The sequence below is a fragment of the Salmo salar genome, chromosome ssa03 (genome assembly GCF_905237065.1).
Source record: "Salmo salar chromosome ssa03, Ssal_v3.1, whole genome shotgun sequence".
NCBI lineage: Eukaryota > Metazoa > Chordata > Actinopteri > Salmoniformes > Salmonidae > Salmo > Salmo salar.
Window position 1 is genome coordinate 77,613,809 of NC_059444.1, and position 21,505 is coordinate 77,635,313.

The 21,505-nt window shown below is 43.6% G+C and overlaps 1 protein-coding gene across 1 annotated transcript in view; it reads right to left on the reverse strand.

The window, feature by feature from the left end:
- Positions 1-4,400: 4,400 nt before the first annotated feature.
- The window catches only part of LOC106601686 (uncharacterized protein C16orf52 homolog B), a 32,520-nt gene continuing 15,415 nt past the window's right edge, over positions 4,401-21,505 (reverse strand). The window contains exons 2-3 of the mRNA XM_045715501.1: positions 17,748-17,960; positions 4,401-6,241 (exon numbers count right to left, since the gene is read on the reverse strand). Coding sequence (XP_045571457.1) covers positions 6,057-6,241; positions 17,748-17,960 — 398 coding nt within the window. The 3' untranslated portion in view covers positions 4,401-6,056. The remainder of the gene's footprint in view (positions 6,242-17,747; positions 17,961-21,505) is intronic.

Consider the following 21,505-nt stretch of genomic DNA (forward strand, 5'->3'; position numbering starts at 1 on the left):
TGTCCTATTTCACACCAATACAAGTGTGTATTAATACGCATGTGTGAATTGGAAATGTGTTTTTGTATCTACCACTCTCCCTGAGACACTCAGAGAGTGGGGTCACGGACAGATTTTGAAAATAGATCCATAACATGTTCTTGGTGATTGGGTATCCTAATATGATCAGATTGTGCTCCTACTTAAAATGTAACATAATGTGGAGAAAAATAGGCTTTATATTCATCAATATGAAATAGACCCATCATTATTATGTCTGCATGGTGTTGCTTCAGGCCAATCTGATTGCAGGGTTTCAATTTGATTACGTTCTGAGCTCTCAATTAATCAAGCTTAATTAATTGAGCTCTTAATTGCGATTGAGTGGTCAATTTAAGATTAGCTCTTTGTTCAATTCATCACCACACGACCGTGATGCTTTTAGTCAAGTTCACAACTGATTCATCTTAATTAACTTGAACTACAAACAAATATTCTTAATTGATAACTAATTTGCATTTGAGAATGGTCTCAAACACTCTATACATTTCTCCCGCCGGTTTTAATCATATAAAACTGTTTTAAAATGGTTTCAGCGTGAATATAGATCTCCTCTGCAAACTGTTTTACCAATGACTCATTCCAAGCACGAGAATGTGGCAAATATAGAAATATAATTCCTAGAAGAGAAAATGGCATTCTATTTTTATGATGGCAAATGGATGGATTGGTTAATCACAGACGAGCTGAGGGACCAGAGAGAGCCTCTGACCGCTTGAATCCAGCCAGCACACCCACACTGCTCTCAGATCTGTCAGGGCTCATCAGCCAGGGCTCATCAGCCAGGGCCCAGAGGGAAGCCCATGTAATTCTAGGCTGGGAGACTCATCCTCAAACCTCATAACTTGTCACTCAAACATACACACACACCCACACATAGACATACATAAGGTACCTGCACATGCGCAGATGCATGCATGTGCACACATACACTATGGCTCTGTTAAGGCTTTCAGCTGTCATTTAGCTCAAGCTACTGAGAAAAACAACAACATTGTACCAACAGAGCAGAGCAGAACACAAAGAGAGGGGAAGAATCTCAGATGGTGAGGGAATATGGGTGGAAAGAGTGTGTGCTCAGACAGAGCAGATAAACAGATTAGACACGTACTGTATGTAGATGAGTCACCATTGAGGAGGAAGAGATGTGGCTGCTGTTCTCTATGCATGTAAAGCTGTTCTGCAAAGAAGTCATGGTCCAGTCTGAAGGCAACCATATCAGATCACTCCATAACAGAATTAGGGTCTGGAATTTTTTCGGGATCACGTGATGTCACCTGGAAAACCTCTGAACCTAAATTATATACTAGGCTATACACTCTTAGAAACAAAAGGTGCTATCTAGAACCTAAAAGGGTTCTTCGGCTGCTCCCATAGGAGAACCCTTTCAATAACCATTTTTGGTTGCAGGTAGAACCCATTATGTTACAGGTAGAACCCTTTTGGCTTTCATGTAGAACCCTTTCCACAGAGGGTTCTACATGGAACCCAAAAAGGTTATACCTGGAACCAAAAAAGGGTTATCTTATGTTGACAGACAAAGAACCCTTTTTGCTAAGAGTGTAGACTAGGCCCAGAGTTGTTACTGGTCAGGTCACATGGTCAGGAAAAGTTTCCTGTCTCTGGTTGACTGAACTTAATCCTTAGGAGTCAAAGCCCATATTTAACCTTTTTTTTGGGGCACTAATCTTTTAACTGGTACCAGGCTACCCTCAGATGCATCTTGTGTGGGTCATAGAGCAAAACAACCGACATGTTTATGAGATTCTCACCTTTCCGTGTTCGTGAGAGTCTCACCTTTTCACAGAGGGGTCATGTTAGTGTGTAGCCAAAATTGTTTGGACGCTACAGACAGAAGTTGGCAGATTGGCGGTACCGACTTCTGACGAGTCCCGTGACGATTGTGGGGGTCGTAGAGAACACCATCGTGAGAGTCTCATCTTTCCATAGAGTGGTCATATAGAGTACCACAGTATGAGTCATAATACCCATAAAACCTAGCAGTCAAACAAGGAAATGGTTGCAATCGTTTATCCACCATTCATTTTTCCCCATTGGAGATTTTATAAACACTTAAAATAAGGGCTGTTTCGTACAGGCTTACCCTGGCGTGACATTTTGATAACCGTGTAAATCTCTCTAGGACAAGGTGACTTTTATCAATATATTCGCCTGTATTTACCCCCACAAAAATGAAATGCTAATTAGCTGCTAATATGGCTGTCAAATAACTGCAAATGCCATGATGATCTGGACAAAACTGCCAAATCAAGGCAAAGGTAAGAATCTCTGGATTAACTATGTTAGATACATTTGGTTACATTTCTTTGACAGTATAGCTGTTAGCAAAGGTGTCAGCGAAAGATGACGCGCAGGAGCTTGCAGGGATTTGTAGTCTTGTATGGTGTCTACTTTGACGCTAATTAGCATTTTCAAATCTGAGAGTAAATATATTGATTAAAGTTACCTTGTCCGAGAGAGATTTACACGGTTATCAAAACGTCACGCCAGGGTAAGCCTACACGAAACCCAGCCCTTATTTTAAGTGATTCTAACATTCCCTATAGGAAAAATAAATTTAGGAAAAATGATTGGAACCATTTCCTTGTTTGACCGCTAGGTTTTACGGGTATTATGACACCTCCACTGTGGGGCTCTATTAGTTTGGAGGCCAAACCGTTTGGACACTACAGACATTTTCGTGAGAAGACCGGGATGTGTCATTGTCTGACAAACACCGCTGTAGCTTGGCCAACTTCCACCGCAAATGCTCCATCTTAAACAGAGAGATTTTGATGGAGATGTGTTTATTATGCTAATTACATTTCCACAGGGGCACGGACATAGACTCTAGGGGGTCAATCTAGCTGGTAAATTCATTTGAATGGCAAAATGGCAGACTTCACCTAATACCCAAATAAGAACCAGCTCTCTTTATCCAAACAACCAGATTTTGGACATTCCTCATTATAAAATGGCCCAAATGGCACACTATTCACTATATACCAACAGATCAGGGAAGAGGGTGCCACTTGGGATGCAACCTAAATGTTTTGCTCTGGTATGAAGTTCGCTCCATCTGTTGTTATCCAAGGAGAGTGAAGCAGGTGTTACTAATGACACTTTCATGGTTTAACTTCATTTTAAAATACTAATTTCTTTCTCTCAGAAAATAACTTGTGCAAACCTTGGACTGGTGGAAGTGATTGGTAAATGTGGCCCTTTATTTTGGATTTAATTGAGTATGGATCACATCACAGGCATTGATTAGTTTCAAGATGGTTGACAGACAAGATGCTGTAATTAGATGGAAGAGGAGCCTTGACTATTACACCTGTAGAGCTCGTCTTTATTTGCATAGTTGGTGCCTTTTATTCTATACAGTCAGATGATGTTAGTGACTAGTGTCTTGCTAATCACTTACCCAAACAGTCAATGTGCACTTCCATATAATCAGATTAGCATTTTGCTGTGGATACATCATTCCTTTTTGCACTGTAAATAATTAGTGTTTGTAAATGATGGAAGGAAAAATTTTATCAGTTGCATTATGTAAATCTTTGTCCATTCTTGGCTGGACACTGAGCACACAGACTTCTGAACAAAATCCACATTTAACAGAAACATGAATGCAGTATGAACGAATGAAAGGTCACTCATAGGTTTGACTGTAAAACTTAACTGGAGATTAAGTCAATTCAAAGGTGAATATGGCAAGCACTGTTAAAGTCTTCAAAGAAACAACTTGAATCAATAGTGGCGGAGTTGGGAGGGTACTGTACGTTTTGTTCTTCACTAACTTCACTGGTGCTCATTTCCAGATGAACAATACTTTACAGGCTGACTGAAAACATTTAGCCCTTCAACTGAGATGCACCTTGGTTGCCTCGGTCTTCTACATAGGTTTGTGTTGAAAAAAGTGCAATGTCTTAAAACGTTCAGATGGGAAGGCCATTTGGAGATGGAACATTCTTCTACAGATTATCCCATAAGAAACTGAAAAATATATAACTGAAACCCCCCCCCCAAATTAAATTTTTTTGTGGTAAAATAAATAAATAAATAAATAAATAAGAGGTCCTCTGGATTATTTTATATATTAGTTTTAGATAACTTTTGAAACAGGGAGGTTTCTCCTACTGAACATCGCCCTGGTTTTTGTCATTGCCTTTTATCAGAGACCGGTGTGATTGGCTACTCCCTAGCCAGTCAAAGACACTAGTTGATAAATTACAAACCAGGAAACACATAAACCAGCTGACATGGTGGCCCTCGAGGCCTGCAGCTGAACACTAACATGTTGAAACAGAATAAACATTATACAGTATGTAGAGTGATTGTGTCAGACTCAAACACATCTGTCTTTTTTCTCTTTTTATTCAGTGAAAGATAAATCATTTGCGTTGATCACAAGCTTTATGCCTAGCCGCCTGATCAAGACAATACAATTTCTTGAGAACTCATCGCCATGGTTTGGAAAACATAATAATAGTAGTTTGAATAAGAAAAAAATGAGGTAAGAAGTTATTTTTTTATACATTTGTGGTGCCTCTTCTGCTATTAGCTATACCGTTGAATGCACAGTGCTTCCTAAAACAGAAATTCTGATCATGGCACAACAACAAATCAAACTAGGAACCAGAAAGGGCTTCTTCACAATCCATATTATACAGACCAACACAAAGAAAAGCTGAGCAGGAATGGAAATGGACAACAAATACTTCACCATGACTTAGAGATTGAGCCCGAAACACGTGTGTGTGTGTTTGTGTGCAAGTCTTTTGTGCATCTGTTAGTGTGTGTGCGTGTGTGTTTCACAGGCATCGGGCACAGCACAGTAGTGAGGCACAGCCCCACAACGACCTGACCTGCAGTCCCTGATGCCTTTTATTACTATTTTACAAAGCAAAAAATCCCTCCTGCCTGATCCCATCCATGTTTCATAATAATCCAGGTGCTCTCAGTCTTCATTCACTTTTTCCTTTCCTGTAGAGCAGCTGGTAGGTGCTTGACTTACTGTGTGGTGCCTGGCCAATTAAGGAACCATGGTCGTCAGGGCCTGGGGTCCTACCCTCCCCTCTCTGGAACAGTGCACCTGTCTAAATCCCCTGGATTATATGGGTCATGGTGCTGGGGTTAAGGTTAGGGTGAAGATGGAAAGGCCAATGTAGCAGTCCACCCTCCCTCTTCCAAAGGGGACTTGCTCATGCCCAGCAAGCTAGGATGCCACCTAGGATGTCATCTCAACCAACCTTCCCCCTCTACCCAAAATAGCCCCCTCCCTAGTTACTGCCTAACCATGGCTGAAGTGACTCTTGTCCCAGGCCACACATGGGGAGGCAGAGAGACAATGACCCCATCAGCAGCCTCTTAATATACCCTTACAGCTCCTCCAGAGGTTTGTTGGCCCAAACTTCACCTCAAACCACCTCAGTGAAAAAGGGGGAAAGGAGAAAGCAACAACCCCAAAAAACACTAAATGGAAGAATCCAAAACAACTGAAATAGTGTAAGAAGCCAAAAATAGCAACAGGAACGGTTGAGATGACAACGGTTTGTTTTCTCGCTGGGCAGGAAGGGTGAAGTGGAGATCCTCCCAAAGGTGTGACGTCAGTTACTGTCGCCGTGGCAACGGCAGGGGGTTTGGGGAAAGAACCCCTCCCCACCCCCCCATGGACCGGACGTGTGTCTCCCGCATCGCTCTCCAAAGTGCAACAACAACAATGTAAAAATAACATGTTTTAAATAAGCAAAGGCAGAGAGGGAAAAAAAGCCTGAGTCAGTTCGACAGCGTCCATATTCGTCCGTGTCTATTCATCTCAGTTAGTTTGTTACTCCGCGTTAACCGTCCCAGCTGCATATCGTCACACCGTCCGTCAGAGACATCCCATCCCTGCTTTCTGGCCAGTGTTTTTCTTTTTAGTCGTCCATTTTTCTTTTCCTCCATTTTATTTATCTCCTTTGTATGTTTTTCCTCAGCCCCAGCTTAAATTCCAGGTGGCAGAGCGGTAGCCGCAGTCAGCCGGGCAGGCACACCTTGCCTGCGAACAGCAGTCCCACTATGGTGAAGAAGATGGAGAGGACAAAGAGGACGTAGGAGGAGCCCACCACCGTGTTGTTGGGCAGCTTGTATGGCTGGCCACCCACCTCGTTGATGTAGAAACCGATGGGGAAGATGAGCGCCGCCATACAGAACAGGATCACTGAGGGGGAGAGAGAGATAATGTTAGACATGTTGGAATTGTTTTACTATTTCCTGTGGTGTTTGCTACACTGGAGACCGCTCCGCTTTCAATTAGGATGAAACCTGGGATGGATTGGATGCTTGTCAACCAAATCTCCCTCTGGGATAATAAAGATCGACTTGATTTGTTAATTGATTGAGTGACTGACTAATTAATTGATGAATTTAATGACTGAATCGTCACTCTTCCTCAGTAGGCCTATATACTACCGCACAACGTCACACACACTACAGAACCAAAACACTCGTCCAAGGCCCCAGACATCATCACGCCTCAACCCTTTTACATAAATAGACCTTAGCTGTGAAGGAGACACACTCCAGTCTCACCACCGTGAATGTACCAAGGCCACGAACACACCAACCAGACCATGCAGGCTTTCAGAAGAGCTCCAAAACAGGCAGGCAGACGGGACGCTCTTCGGCATAGGATAATAGGGCCTTTCAGTGGGCGTCCAAGCAGATCAATGATCAGAGGGAGAGAGAGAGATGGATGGAGAGGGAGGAATGGAGAGAGGAGAGAGAGAGGAGAGAGAGAAAGTGTGTGTGTGTGGACGTGTTTAACTATACTTGTGGGGACCAGAAGTCCCCACAAGAATAGTAATCAACAACAAAAAATGGAACAACTGCAGACAGTCCCCACAAGGTAAAATGCACATTTCTAGGGGGTTTAGGTTAGAATTAGTGTTAGGGAAAATAGGATTTTGAATGGGACTGAATTGTGTGTCCCCACAAGGTTAGTTACACAAGACTGTGTGTGTGTGTGTGTGCGTGCGTGCGTGCGATCGTGCGTGCGAGAGTGAGTGAGAGTGAGAGAGTAGGAAAGAGAGAGTCGGAGAGAGAGAAGAGTGAGTTGGCGTTGTAACAAACTGAGGCAATTTTATAATCCACTCAGCTAGAGGGAGCCGAGACCAGGGAGCATCTCCCTCTCTTCAGACAGTCAGGGCAGCGGATAGAGAGGGACTCAGGACCTGATCAAGACACAAACACCAACTGAACACCCACACATGTACGCACAACATAGATTCTGTGGGCTTTGAGTGAATCTGTCCATCTGAGGCAGTGTTACTAATCTGAAAAGGCAGAGCCAAGGACTTACACAAACTCTATAAAACGTACTCAAAAGGTAGTATAAATATAGAGTTGCATTACTTTAAAAGGTTACTTTAAAAGCTAATTCGATATACTGTAACTTAATCACTTAGGCTAACGCTAATTCAGTGGACATGTGGTGGTCTGCTGTGAAATAACTTCTGCTCTCCTCTCTCCTACATTTTAGAGTATCCGCGTTCTCCCCTGTCAGTAGCCATTGAAGTGCCACCCCATCACAAACACTGTCACATCATGACGGGGCCGTATGAGACATACCAGGAGCTATAGGCGAGAGACGTCAGACATGTTCCCCAGGTATGTCCTACTAAGCGCTAGCTAGCTAGCTAGCTAATATACCAATACGGAGAGATAGCTAGCTACAGTACAGTCTACTGAGAGCTAGCTAGCTACTGGCTAATGTACCATATATAAACAGCTAGCTAGCTACTAGGCTAGCTATTGTAGAATCTACTGAGATCGTTTCTGTACAAGGTACTGAAAACTAGCTACAGCGCGATAGAGGCTACCCAAAGATAGCGGAGAGCTTGACAGTCATTACAGACATATGGACCATGAAAATAGGCCACCACTTACTTAATGTGGCATCCTACTCCGTGTCAAAAAAGCAACAAGTATCATTAGATAAAAAAAACAAGTACAAATAAATAAATAAATATATACAGCACCAGTCAAAAGTTTGGACACTTACTCATTCAAGGGTTTTTCTTTATTTTTACTATTTTCTACATTGTAGAATAATAGTGAAGACATCAAATCTGTGAAATAACACATATGGAATCATGTAGTAACCAAAAAAGTGTTAATCAAATCAAAATATATTTAAGATTGCCACATTGTATAAATGATTGGAGACAGGCGCAGGAATACATAATAGGGGGTTTTAATACTCCACAAAAAATACAACATGCCATGAAAAGGCACGGGGAAGAAGCCCAAAAAAACCACATATACAAAAACACAGGGATGTAACCCAAACAAAAGAGCGAGGTTAAACCTCTAATAAGTATACAGGACGAGACCCGTAATAACAAGTGCACAATACACGCAGCACGAAAGCCGAAACATCAAAGCACAGGTATTCACAAGACCGACGGACATGGGAACAGTAACCGACCAAGACAATGGTGAACAGAGGGCACATATATACAATTACTAATCAGGGGGAATGGGAACCAGGTGTGCGTAATGAGACAGTTCAGCGATGCCTAGAGGACGGTGACGTAGACCTCTGGAACTGGTGCACGGAATGAGCAGCAGTACCGGTGGGATCTGTGACAAAGATTTTAGATTCTTCGAAGTTGCCACCCTTTGCCTTGATGACAGCTTTGCACACTTTTGCATTCTCTCAACCAGCTTCACCTGGAATGCCTTTCCAACAGTCTTGAAGGAGTTCCCACATATGTTGGCTGCTTTTCCTTCACTTTGCGGTCAAACTCATCCCAAACCATCTCAATTGGGTTGAGGTCGAGTGATTGTGGAGGCCAGGTCATCTGATGCAGCACTCCATCACTCTCCTTCTTGGTCAAATAGCCCTTACACAGCCTGGAGGTGTGCTGGGTCATTGTCCTGTTAAAAAAACAAATAATAGCCCCACTAAGCGCAAACCAGATGGGATGGCGTATCGTTGTAGAATGCTGTGGTAGCCATGCTGGTTAAGTGTACCTCGAATTCTAAATAAATCACTGACAGTGTTACCAGCAAAGCACCCCCACACCATCACACCTCACGGTGGGAGCCACACAAAGACACAGCGATCGGAACCAAAAATCTCAAATGTGGACTCATCAGACCAAAGGACAGATTTCCACCGGTCTAATGTCCATTGCTCGTGTTTCTTGGCCCAAGCAAGTCTCTTCTTCTTATTAGTGTCCATCAGTAGTGGTTTCTTTGCAGCAATTTGACAATGAAGACCTGATTCACTCAGTCTCCTCTGAACATGGATGTTGAGATGTGTCTGTTACTTGAACTCTGTGAAGCATTTATTTGGGCTGAAATCTGAGGTGCAGTTAAATCTAATGAACGTATCCTCTGCAGCAGAGGTAGCTCTGGGTCTTCCTTTCCTGTGGCGGTCCTCATCAGTTTCATCATAGCGCTTGATGGTTTTTGCAACTGCACTTGAAGAAACTTTCAAAGTTCTTGAAATTTCCCGGATTGACTGACCTTCATGTTTCTCTTTGGTTATTTGAGCTGTAATATGGACTTGGTATTTTACCAAATAGGGCTATCTCTGTGTACCATCACAACCTTGTCACAACACAACGGATTGGCTCAAACGCATTAAGAAGGAAAGAAATTCCACAAATTAACTTTTAACAAGGCACACCTGTTAATTGAAATGCATTCCAGGTGACTACTTCATGAAGCTGGTTGAGAGAATGCCAAGAGTGTGCAAAGCTGTCATCAAGGCAAAGGGTGGCTACTTTGAAGAATGTCAAATAAAATATATTTTGATTTGTTTATCACTTTTTGGGTTGCTACATGATTCCATATGCGTTATTTCATAGTTTTGATGTCTTCGCTATTATTCTATAATGTAGAAAATAGTACAAATTCAGAAAATTCTGGAATGAGTAGGTGTGTCCAAACTTTTGCCCCCTTTTTCTCCCCAATATCGTGATTACGATCTTGTCTCATGCTGCAACTCCCCAACGGGCTCGGGAGAGTCACGCGTCCGCCTAAACATGACCCGCCAAACTGCGCTCCTTAACACCCGCTCGCTTAACCAAAGTTTCGGTGGAAATACCGTTCAACTGACGACCGAAGTCAGCCTGCAGGCACCCTGCCCGCCACAAGAAGTCGCTAGAGTGCAATGAGCCAAGTAAAGCCCCCCTGGCCAAACCCTCCCCAAACCTGGATGACGCTGGGCCAATTGTGTCCCTATGGGACTCCCGGTCACAGCCGGTTGTGACAGCCTGGGATTCGAACCAAAGGCTGTAGTGACACTTCAAAACACTGCGATGCAGGGCATTAGACCGCTGCGCCACTCGGGAGGCCATAAATATTTATTTCTGAAGAGACAAGCACTTGGCGTCCATTTCAAGACACCAATTAGTGTGTTATCACTTCTCTCAGCAGGAAGTCTAACACTGATAATAAGTCACTGCTCTGGCACCCAACAAAGTGGAGTGACACACCAGTCCTGATGGGGCACAATACGGTTTGTGTGTGTGTGTTCAGTGTGTGTGTGCAAGCAGTGACTGGGCACAGGGACAAGGTCAGGAGTAAAATCATTAGGGTAGTTATCGGTCTTAATCCAAGTGATTAGCCTCTTGGTAGGACCAGTTAATTATAAAAGCCATTGTTAATTAGCATCATGAAACTCCTCATGTTTGGTTTTATTTTGGGGCTTTCAGAATATTTATTTGAAGATATTGCAGCCTCCCCAGCTACCAAATGTTAGTTCCCAGGACGATCTACACAAAATACTCTGTCAGTGGGGGAAAAAATTTAACAATTGTAAAAAAAAAAATCTGGAAAAATAAAACACTAATATCTTGATTAGATAAGTATTCAACCACCTGAATCAATACATATTAGAATCATCTTTAGCAGTGTTTACAGCTGTGAGTCTGTCTGGGTAAGTCTAAGAGATTATCACACATGGATTGAGCAACATTTGCCCCAAATTCTTCAAGCTCTGTAAAAGTGGTTGTTGATCATTGCTAGACAACCATTTTCAGGTCTTGCCATAGATTTTCAAGCAGATAAGTCAAAACTGTAACTCGGCCACTCAGGAACATTCACTGTCTTCTTGGTAAGCAACTCCAGTGTAGATTTGGCCTTGTGTTTTAGGTTATTGTCCTGCTGAAAGGTGAATTAATCTCCCAGTGTCTGGTAGAAAACCTGTTTCACTCTGCTTTCTTCTAGGATTTTGCCTGTGCTTAGCTCTCTTTAGTTATTTTTTTTATCCTGAAAAACTCCCCAGTCCTTAGAAGCACACCCATAACATGATGCAGCCATGACTATGCTTGAAAATATGGGGAGTAATACTCAGTGAAGTGTTTTTGGATTTGCCCCAAACATAACACTTCGTATTTAGGACAAAAAGTTAATTGCTTTGCCATATTTTTTGCAGTATTACTTTATTACCTTGTTGCAAACAGGATGCATGTATTCTGTACAGGCTTCCTTTTTTTCACTCTGTAAATTAGGTTAGTATTGTGGAGTAACTACAATGTTGTTGATCCATCCTCAGAGTGTGATCGGAGAAAACAAACTTTAAAAATCACCATTGCCCTCATGGTGAAATCCCTGAGTGGTTTCCCTCCTCTCCGGCAACAGAGTTAGGAAGGACGCCTGTATATTTGTAGTGACTGGGTGTGTTGATACACCACCCAAAGTGTATTTAATAACTTCACCATACTCAAAGGGATATTCAATGTCTGCGTTTTTTTGTTGTTCACCAATCTACCAACAGGTGCCCTTCTTTGCGAGGCATTGGAAAATCTCACTGGTTGAATCGGTGTTAGAAATTCACTGCTTGTCCAGAGGTACAGAGATGAGGTATTCATTCAAAAACCATGTTAAGCACTATTATTGCACACAGATTGAGTCCATGCAACTTATTATGTGACTCGTTAAGCAAATGTTTACTACTGAACTTATTTAGGCTTGCCATAACAAAAGGGGTTGAATACTTATTGAGTCAAGACATTTCACCTTTAAAATGTTTATAAATTATTTGAAAAAAAATTTGAAAAAGAGAACTCTACTTTGACATTACGAGGTACAAAAAAAAAGGCAAGTGACAAAAAATAATCGCAATTTAATCCATTTTAAAGTCAGGCAGTAATACAACAAAATCGGTAAAATGTCAAAGGGTGTGAATACTTTCTGAAGGCACTGTATGTCAAATAACCAAAGGAGAACGTTTAGGGAAGTGTTCGCTGGGTCTTGTCTATAAGTGCAACTGTCAATCGAAAGTCAAACAAGATAATTCTCTGATTCCTGTGAATTACCACTGAACAGACGAACTGGAAATGGACTAAATCAAATCATGTTGCTTTGCCAGACATACAATCAAAGGCTTCCATTCACACTGAGTGCCCTAACTAAAGCTTCAATCATAGGGCTGATTTTCCAAACGCACATAGATGGAAATCAAAAGAGGCTTGGGGCAATAACTCCTCATATGCTTCCACAACACTACAGCTACACATCATGTCCTCCAGCCCAAACCCACACAGGCTATTTTCCCCCTCAGAAAGGGACTGATTTAGCCTAGCTAAAACAGCTCAGATGATGCAGCTGGTTCTCTATGGCTCTCTCTACGCTAGCAGGCAGGCAGGCTGGCTGAATGTGTCCTGTCTGTGCTGCCAGCTAGCGAGGAGAGTGTTGTGTGGCTAACCCCCCCGGACTGGGCAGACACGGCTAATATTTACGTCTGTCCTCACTGCCGCGGCTATGCGTTTTCCCCCCTGCAAGCCAGAACCTCAGTGTTTTTCAAACTACCTTAGCTGATACGTTACTGATTCTTAGACTAGTGCCTGTCAGAATACTGTACCTCACTGTATCTGGGGTGTAGTGTACAGCGAAGTCAGACAGTGGGGTTTGCTAGGGCATAGTAGTGTCTGGCTAGGGCCTAGTGTAAAAAGTGTAGTGTACAGGGGCAGACGGGGGAATAGCTAGGGCCTAGTGTAAATACTGTAGTGTACAGGAGACAGAAGGAGGCCTGGCTAGGGCCTAGTGTAAATACTGTAGTGTACAGGGGACAGAAGGGAGCCTAGCTAGGGCCTAGTGTAAATACTGTAGTGTACTGGGGACAGAAGGGGGCCTAGCTAGGGCCTAGTGTAAAGACTAGTGTACAGGAGACATAAAGGGGGACTAGCTAGTAGGCTTGGGCGGTATGCAGATTGTAATACCTTCATACTGAAAGTTACACAAGTAACAAAAAAATTATACTCAAAGTTGTACGCACAAAAAAAAAATACTAGACAGCAAGGCTCTTGATCCAGGAGGGGATTCTCTGCTGTTACCCAGCTAAACCTGATTTTGGAAGAAGCTAACCACTTAGCTAGATAGCTAACTAGCTTCTAAATTAGCAAACCAAATGCACAACTGCAGAGCATTTAGCACATTTTAGACAGTTAACTTATAAGATTTGTAGCTGGCAAACATTTAGTTGTGAATTCCATACTGTAACTAGATCACCTGGTGCGTGCTGCACAACAGTGAGTGACTCACAAGTCTCCGGTCTTTCATCGTTGTGTGCTTGTAAACAAACATCGCGACTGAGAACTACCAGTAAGCTTCATAATTAAAAATTATGTTACAGGTGAAATGAAGAATGCAATCTAATGTATTGCATGATAAACTGTAAACCACACTATCTTCCAAGAGAGTTTTAATCTATATTCTTCGTAGCTGTCTATTTACCACCACAAACGGATGCTGGCACTAAGACCGAACTCAATGAGCTGTATACAGCCATAAGCAAACAGGAAAACGCTCATCCAGAGGCGGAGCTCCTAGTGGCCGGGGACTTTAATGCTGGGAAACTTAAATCTGTGTCCACATCACCAACAAACTAACATGGTCCAAGCACACAAAGACAGTCGTAAAGAGGGCACGACAAAACCTATTCCCCCTCAGGAGACTGAAAAGATTTGGCATGGGTCCTCAGATCCTCACAAGGTTCTACAGCTGCACCATCGAGAGCATCCTGACTGGTTGCATCACTGCCTGGTATGGCAACTGCTCAGCCTCCGACCACAAGGCACTACAGAGGGTAGTGCGAACGGCCCAGTACATCACTGGGGCCAAGCTTCCTGCCATCCAGGACCTCTATACCAGGCGGTGTCAGAAAGGCCCTAAAAAGTGTCAAAGACTCCAGCCACCCTAGTCATAGACTGTTCTCTCTGCTACCGCATGGCAAGCGGTACCGGAGCGCCAAGTCTAGGCCCAAGAGGCTTCTAAAAAGCTTCTACCCCCAAGCCATAAGACTCATGAACATCTAATCAAACGGCTACCCAGACTATTTGCATTGCCCCCCCCCTCCCCTCTTTTACACTGCTGCTACTCTCTGTTAGTTATCTATGCATAGTCACTTTAACAACTCTACCTACATGTACATATTACATTACTTACCTCAACTAACCAGTGCTCCCGCACATTGACTCTGTACCGGTAACCCCTGTATATAGCCCCGCTATTGTTATTTACTGCTGCTCTTTAATTATTTGTTAATTTTATTTCCTTTTTTTCTTAAAACTGCATTGTTGGTTATGGCTTGTAAGTAAGTATTTCACTGTAAGTCTACACCTGTTGTATTCGACACATGTGACAAATAACATTTGCTTTGAAGTTGACTACATGTATTTACTTAAAAAGTAGCAACAAATATTATAATTTATTAAAAAACCCTTAATAGAAATAGTTCGAACTGTATTGATACTGTACCAATACTGTACCAGTACCAATACTGTACCTGTAGCACTGCACCTCACAGGGTTGCTGTTGCTGCTGTGTAATGGGCAAGCTGGGCAGTACCTGTATTGGTACTGAAAAACCACCCCGTGGTTATTTCCAAATATCCCGGTATATATGGTATACCGCCCAAGCCTACTAGCTAGGGCCTAGTGTAAAGACTGTAGTGCACAGGGGGACAGAAGGGGGCCTGGCTAGGGCCTAGTGTAAAGACTGTAGTGCACAGGGGAAAAAAGGGGGCCTGGCTAGGGCCTAGTGTAAAGACTGTAGTGCACAGGGGAAAAAAGGGGGCCTGGCTAGGGCCTAGTGTAAAGACTGTAGTGCACAGGGGGACAGAAGGGGGCCTGGCTAGGGCCTAGTGTAAAGACTGTAGTGCACAGGGGGACAGAAGGGGGCCTGGCTAGGGCCTAGTGTAAAGACTGTAGTGCACAGGGGAAAAAAGGGGGCCTGGCTAGGGCCTAGTGTAAAGACTGTAGTGCACAGGGGAAAAAAGGGGGCCTGGCTAGGGCCTAGTGTAAAGACTGTAGTGCACAGGGGGACAGAAGGGGGCCTGGCTAGGGCCTAGTGTAAAGACTGTAGTGCACAGGGGGACAGAAGGGGGCCTGGCTAGGGCCTAGTGTAAAGACTGTAGTGTACAGGGGACAGAAGGGGGCCTGGCTAGGGCCTAGTGTAAAGACTGTAGTGTACAGGGGACAGAAGGGGGCCTGTGCTGGCTGTACAAAGGGGTCCTTTCAGGTGGCAGTGGCCCTGGGCCAGCTACGCCTACTGGTAGCTTCCTTTCCCCAGCCAGCAATCATCACCTGTTAGACCCCTATTAGCTACCCCCCTCTCCCTGCACCTTTCATTCTGTAACACAGAGCACCAATCACAGATGCCCCTTATCCCAACCCCCAGCCCCCTCACTCTCGCTCTCTCACATACTCAATCTCTCCCCCACTTTAACTCTACCTCTCTTTTAATCCCCTTTTAGTCTACCACTTCTCCTCACTCTACCTCTCCCTCCCCTCTCCCTCTTTCCTGAAAGGTGAAAGCCCAGCCTGCCCATTACACAGCAGCAACAGCAACCCTGTGAGGTGCAGTGCTCAGCACTGTCAGGGAAATACTCAAGGCCCTCTTACTTTCTACCCCGTTTAGAACCCCTCTCTCCTCCTCCCCCTTTCCTCCTGCCATAGCTGGCTCTCAGATTACAAGTGATGCTTTTCTACCTCTCCAGTCTCTCAATCCCACTCTCATTTTCTCTTCATCTCCCTCTCTCACTCTTCCTGGTCCAGTTGTCATTCTGTAGTCTCCCCTTCACACATCTCAATCTCTACCCCTACCTACAAACATTCTCCCGTTCCTTCTCTCTCAATCTCTTTCTTTCTGGCGGCAGGTAGCCTAGCGGTTAAGAGCGTTGGGCCAGTAACCGATAGGTTGATGGTTCGAATCCTTGAGCCGGCAAGGTGGAAAAATCTGCCGTTCTGCCCTTGAGCGAGGCAGTTAACCCCCCCAACACCACCTGCTCCCGGGCGCCGATGACATGGATGTCGATTAAGGCAGGCCCCCTCACCTCTCTGATTCAGAGGGATTAAATACGGAAGACAAATTTCGGTTGAATGCATTCACTTGTGCAACTGACTAGGTTTCCCCTTTCCCTGTTCCTTTAAAATGCATCTCTTTGTCTGAAAGAAGCCATCAATGGTAGTCTTCACTGCAGTGACAGAGTGGGAGAGAAAGCGATCGAATGTGAAAGCACAAGAGGGAGAGCGGCAGAGACAGAGAGGGAGAGTGTGAAAGCATGAGAGAGAGAGAAAGAGAAAGTGAGAGAGTATCACTGACGACCTGATACAGCCAACAGAACCCTGGATGATTGGGACTATATCCTCCCTGTTGCCAAGGCAACCTCATCACTTGGCTCAGAGCGATGTGTGATTGTCAAAAAATTACTCATAATCACATTTAGCACGTGACACAGATTTGCAATGAAATCATTGACAACGCATCTTTTTAGAGGGGTTGGAGGGAAATTGATTATTGGGTGATTCTTGGGTAAACACACCATAGAAAATATAATCATTCTTATTCTCTATATATGACTAACAGATAATGAATGTGATGCACCAATTCAATCAACTGTGTCTGTGTGCTAGTAAAACTCTGCCTCTAGGTGTGTGAGTGAGTGAGGGGGGGGTGTCTCTTCTCTTTGCCAAACAACCAATCAGAATATGAACACCGACACAGCCTTACGAAACAGCCCAGCTCAGCAGGGCTGCTGAATGTTGGGTTGGTATTGAGTTAAGAACTGTCTCCTCTGAATTCCTGTCTAAAAAGAGGGGATGAGTGTTGAAAGACAAAAAGAAGCGATTGAGTGGTACTCTATGACGCCCACACAGGTACCATAGAATGCACTTCTCAGTCGAAGAGCTGCAGGGAAGGGATGTTCTGGAGGCATCGAGGATAGAGAAGACACATACAAGTACGCACGCACACACACACCGCCCACACAAAAGACGCAAACATCACACACATTGGTTCCATTGGTTTACCTGAAATCAGCTTCAACACTGAAATGAAAGGCATGAATGCAAAGCTAAACCAATATTTTCACAGCACCCCTCTCCCTCGCCTCCCCCTTTCCTCTTCTCTCCCTCAACTTACTCTGTCTCTACCCCTACCCCTCCTCCGTGTAGGAGAGAGGGTATATCTGAGACCTCTGTATCTAGGCCTACAGCTTGTTTGGTCAAGCTACTTAACAGGGTGATAGAGAGGGTGCATTTTTTTTTACGTTTGAGTGACCAAGTACCACTATTTAGTGGTGAAGTGTAGTGTGTCTCTGAGTAACGTCTATCAGTAAAGGTACACTCAGCTGGTTGAGCTTGGCTTTGATTGGTCAAAGTACACTCCACCGTCATTAAGGTAGGGTCGTTTCGGTCACTAGAGTCACTTACTCCCGGTGAAGGCAATCCAGCGGGCGTATTTGGTGGCCTCGCGGCGCCAGTGGGATGCCACCAGCAGGCCACAGGTCACCGTGAGGGAGATGATACCCAGGATGATGAAGAAGAGCGTGGTGACCCACTCGGGGGGAAGCCGCGGGGGGATACAGGTGCGGTCCCGACCGTGGATGGTCTGGCACTGCCGCACCAGGCCTACCGTCAGGGCACCTATATATATATATATATAAATGAGAGAGTGAGAGAGAGAATAGGTGTTAGATCATACACACATTTAAATACTCACACCAGCCACACTGTTAGGGCACATCCTTGTAGGGCTGGGCAGTAAACCGTATTTTACTATATACAGGTATTGATACACAGTCTGGTTTGCATTTTTACTTTACCTTAGCTTACATAATAGTATTTGGTTTGTTATATCTAATTGAAAGGTAATAACTTAGTGATGTAACAAAAACAATATGGCAATCGCCCGTTCTTACCGTCAGTAAGAGACTGCGAACAGCTGAGAACTGCTAATTTCCTGGCAAGAGCTTCTAGTGCGCACCTGTGCTTTTTTTTGCCATGAATAGTGCCTGTGAGGCAGCGCAGGAGCCAAAGATGTGCAAATGTACTTTTTTGCCACAAATCTTGCCTGTGAGGCAGTGCGGGTGACAAAAGCACTCTAGAAATCGGCACAATGCCCCTTGTGGCGAAAATAACTGCCATTGAATCCATTTAAAATATATGGTACTAGGAAAGAAAAAGTGACTTTCACAAAATAGAGACATACAAAGACAAAACAAATGTGGTATGGTGTGGAAATAACAACAAATGAGTGAAGGAAATGCAGAAACTGATGAAAAAAACATTATTTTTGATTGAAGTTTGATTGAACCGTATAAAACAATCAGAAGAGAGAAAGCCCAATTAAAAACACTTAGAATGTATTTGTTGCCACCCTAGGGCCATGCACTACTCACGAAGCATATTTAGAACTTTTATATAAAATACTGTCAAATACCGTCATACTGTCAAAAATATGATATATTTTGTCCATATCGCCCAGCTCTACATCCATATCAGGGCAGCTGGAACACACACACTCAAACTGTTCCCAAACTGTTATCAAATTGGTAACAGAATTACCAACAAATCTGTAACAGAAAGACTGCAAATGAAATTGGCTACAATGGGAAATCATAGTAGTCACAAACCAGTTGGGTCACCTGCTACTGTCCTCCCTTCCACTGGTATACTGTTATGTTCAGCTCATAGGGTCACCTGCTACTGTCCTCCCTTCCACTGGTATACTGTTATGTTCAGCTCATAGGGTCACCTGCTACTGTCCTCCCTTCCACTGGTATACTGTTATGTTCAGCTCATAGGGTCACCTGCTACTGTCCTCCCTTCCACTGGTATACTGTTATGTTCAGCTCATAGGGTCACCTGCTACTGTCCTCCCTTCCACTGGTATACTGTTATGCTCAGCTCATAGGGTCACCTGCTACTGTCCTCCCTTCCACTGGTATACTGTTATGTTCAGCTCATAGGGTCACCTGCTACTGTCCTCCCTTCCACTGGTATACTGTTATGTTCAGCTCATAGGGTCACCTGCTACTGTCCTCCCTTCCACTGGTATACTGTTATGTTCAGCTCATAGGGTCACCTGCTACTGTCCTCCCTTCCACTGGTATACTGTTATGTTCAGCTCATAGGGTCACCTGCTACTGTCCTCCCTTCCACTGGTATACTGTTATGTTCAGCTCATAGGGTCACCTGCTACTGTCCTCCCTTCCACTGGTATACTGTTATGTTCAGCTCATAGGGTTACCTGCTACTGTCCTCCCTTCCACTGGTATACTGTTATGTTCAGCTCATAGGGTCACCTGCTACTGTCCTCCCTTCCACTGGTATACTGTTATGTTCAGCTCATAACGTTTTTTTTTTCTGTCGTCTGGTGGTCAAACCAAGAGTGTTAAAACAGTCCGAGTTTAGACAACCCTTCCCTCTCTCTCTGCCGTTCTTTCTGCCTTTCTCTCATTTCCAGTTAATGTCACCTCTCCCAGCTGACACCTACCCATGAGCCCCCTCCCTTTCCATTTAATTTAACCAGCATCCTTACCCACTGAGCACCGACCGACAACAGACCTCCATGGACGTTGAAAAGTAGTTGAAATTTGGTCAGTCCACCCTGGCCTTGATGTTAATGTCCAGAGACAGACCGGACTGGACCAAATCTGGACCAAATCACAAGTTTGGATAGTACAGTACAGTGAGTAGAGTACAGTAGAGTCCAATACAATACAGTACTGAGCAGGGGTTGGAACCGGTTCAGGGAACAGAACAGAAAACCGGAAAATAATGTCATTTTTTGAGGAAAATAATCAGAACCGCGAATGAAAGTTATCTATACTGTTCCAGAACAGAAATGTTATTTAAAAAGCATGAGAACCGGTTAATAACGTTACTTTATGTTCCGGACATTTTATTCCAGTCCCCCCAAAAAACACAAAGTTCCTATGCAACGCCCTCACCATGTCGCTAATCAACTTCTTCCAGTGTCTGCCGGCCTGCCACCTGGAAATATTTGCCAGTAAGTGTGCATGTGTAGACCCCTCCCCCTCTGAACCATAGTCTAGTAGCCTACTGACATTACAAGCGTGATTCAGAAATTAGGGAGATTTTAATTAGAGAATAATTCATTGACCTTTTCAATGCTAGTTAAGTATACTATAGTTATAACATTTCACATTGGATTTATTAACTACAAAAATATGTGTTTTTATTTTAATTCCGGTGCTGCTCTGCACACACAAGCTTGTTAGCTAGCTAGCAGGTCCAACGCTAAGCCAACTATGACGTTCAAAGACATTCAAAGTTCCTTTATAGAAGCCGCTCCTCTGTAGGTATAATTCTGTGGGCCTAATTCAGATAATACATGTCATAACAAGATTCCCAGCGCTTCAAGCCGAGCCTCCTCAACCCTCTCTCTCCCCACTGCAAAATGTCAGTCACATCTCACGCCCTACACTCATCTGTCAAGTGCATGTAAATATTTTGCCCGCTCCACCACAAGCTGCTCTATCTGCACTGATTTCAGAAGTTTAAAAAGGAACAGAAAGGCACCATATAAACCGTTACTTTTTTTTGGTTCGAACCGGTTCAGAACTTTATTTTGCTGGTCGGAACAGTGGAACGGAATGAAAACAATAATGGTTCTGTTTAGAACGAAATGATTGTAAAATTATTTTGGTTCCAACCTCTGGTACTGAGTACAGTACAGTGAGTAGAACATAGTATAGTACAGTCCAATACAATAGTACAGTACAATATAGTAGAGGACAGTAAATAAAAGCGTATTGTACAGTATATTGTCCTGTACTGAACTATACTGTACTCTACTGCGCTGTACAGAACTCTACTCATCTGTGCTGCGATGTCCAAACTTGTAAAACATGAGGAGAATGATATTCATACCCATAATTACACATTTCTGTGTAGTATAGATCAGGGACCCATGATGTATTCCCGTTACCATAATTCCACTTCACTTACTGTCGTTCAATAACCAAAATAGATTTTTGTTAAACTCAAGATGCCATAGCTGACACCCCATTCTTTCTGCAGACATCTTTGAATCTTATTGCTGCAATATGTAACTTTTTGGGCGACCCGACCAAATTCACATAGAAATGTGAGTTATAGTTCGGCCATTCACATTGAAAGCAAGTCTAAGAAGCGGTATATTTGTTCTATGAGCACTATTTCTA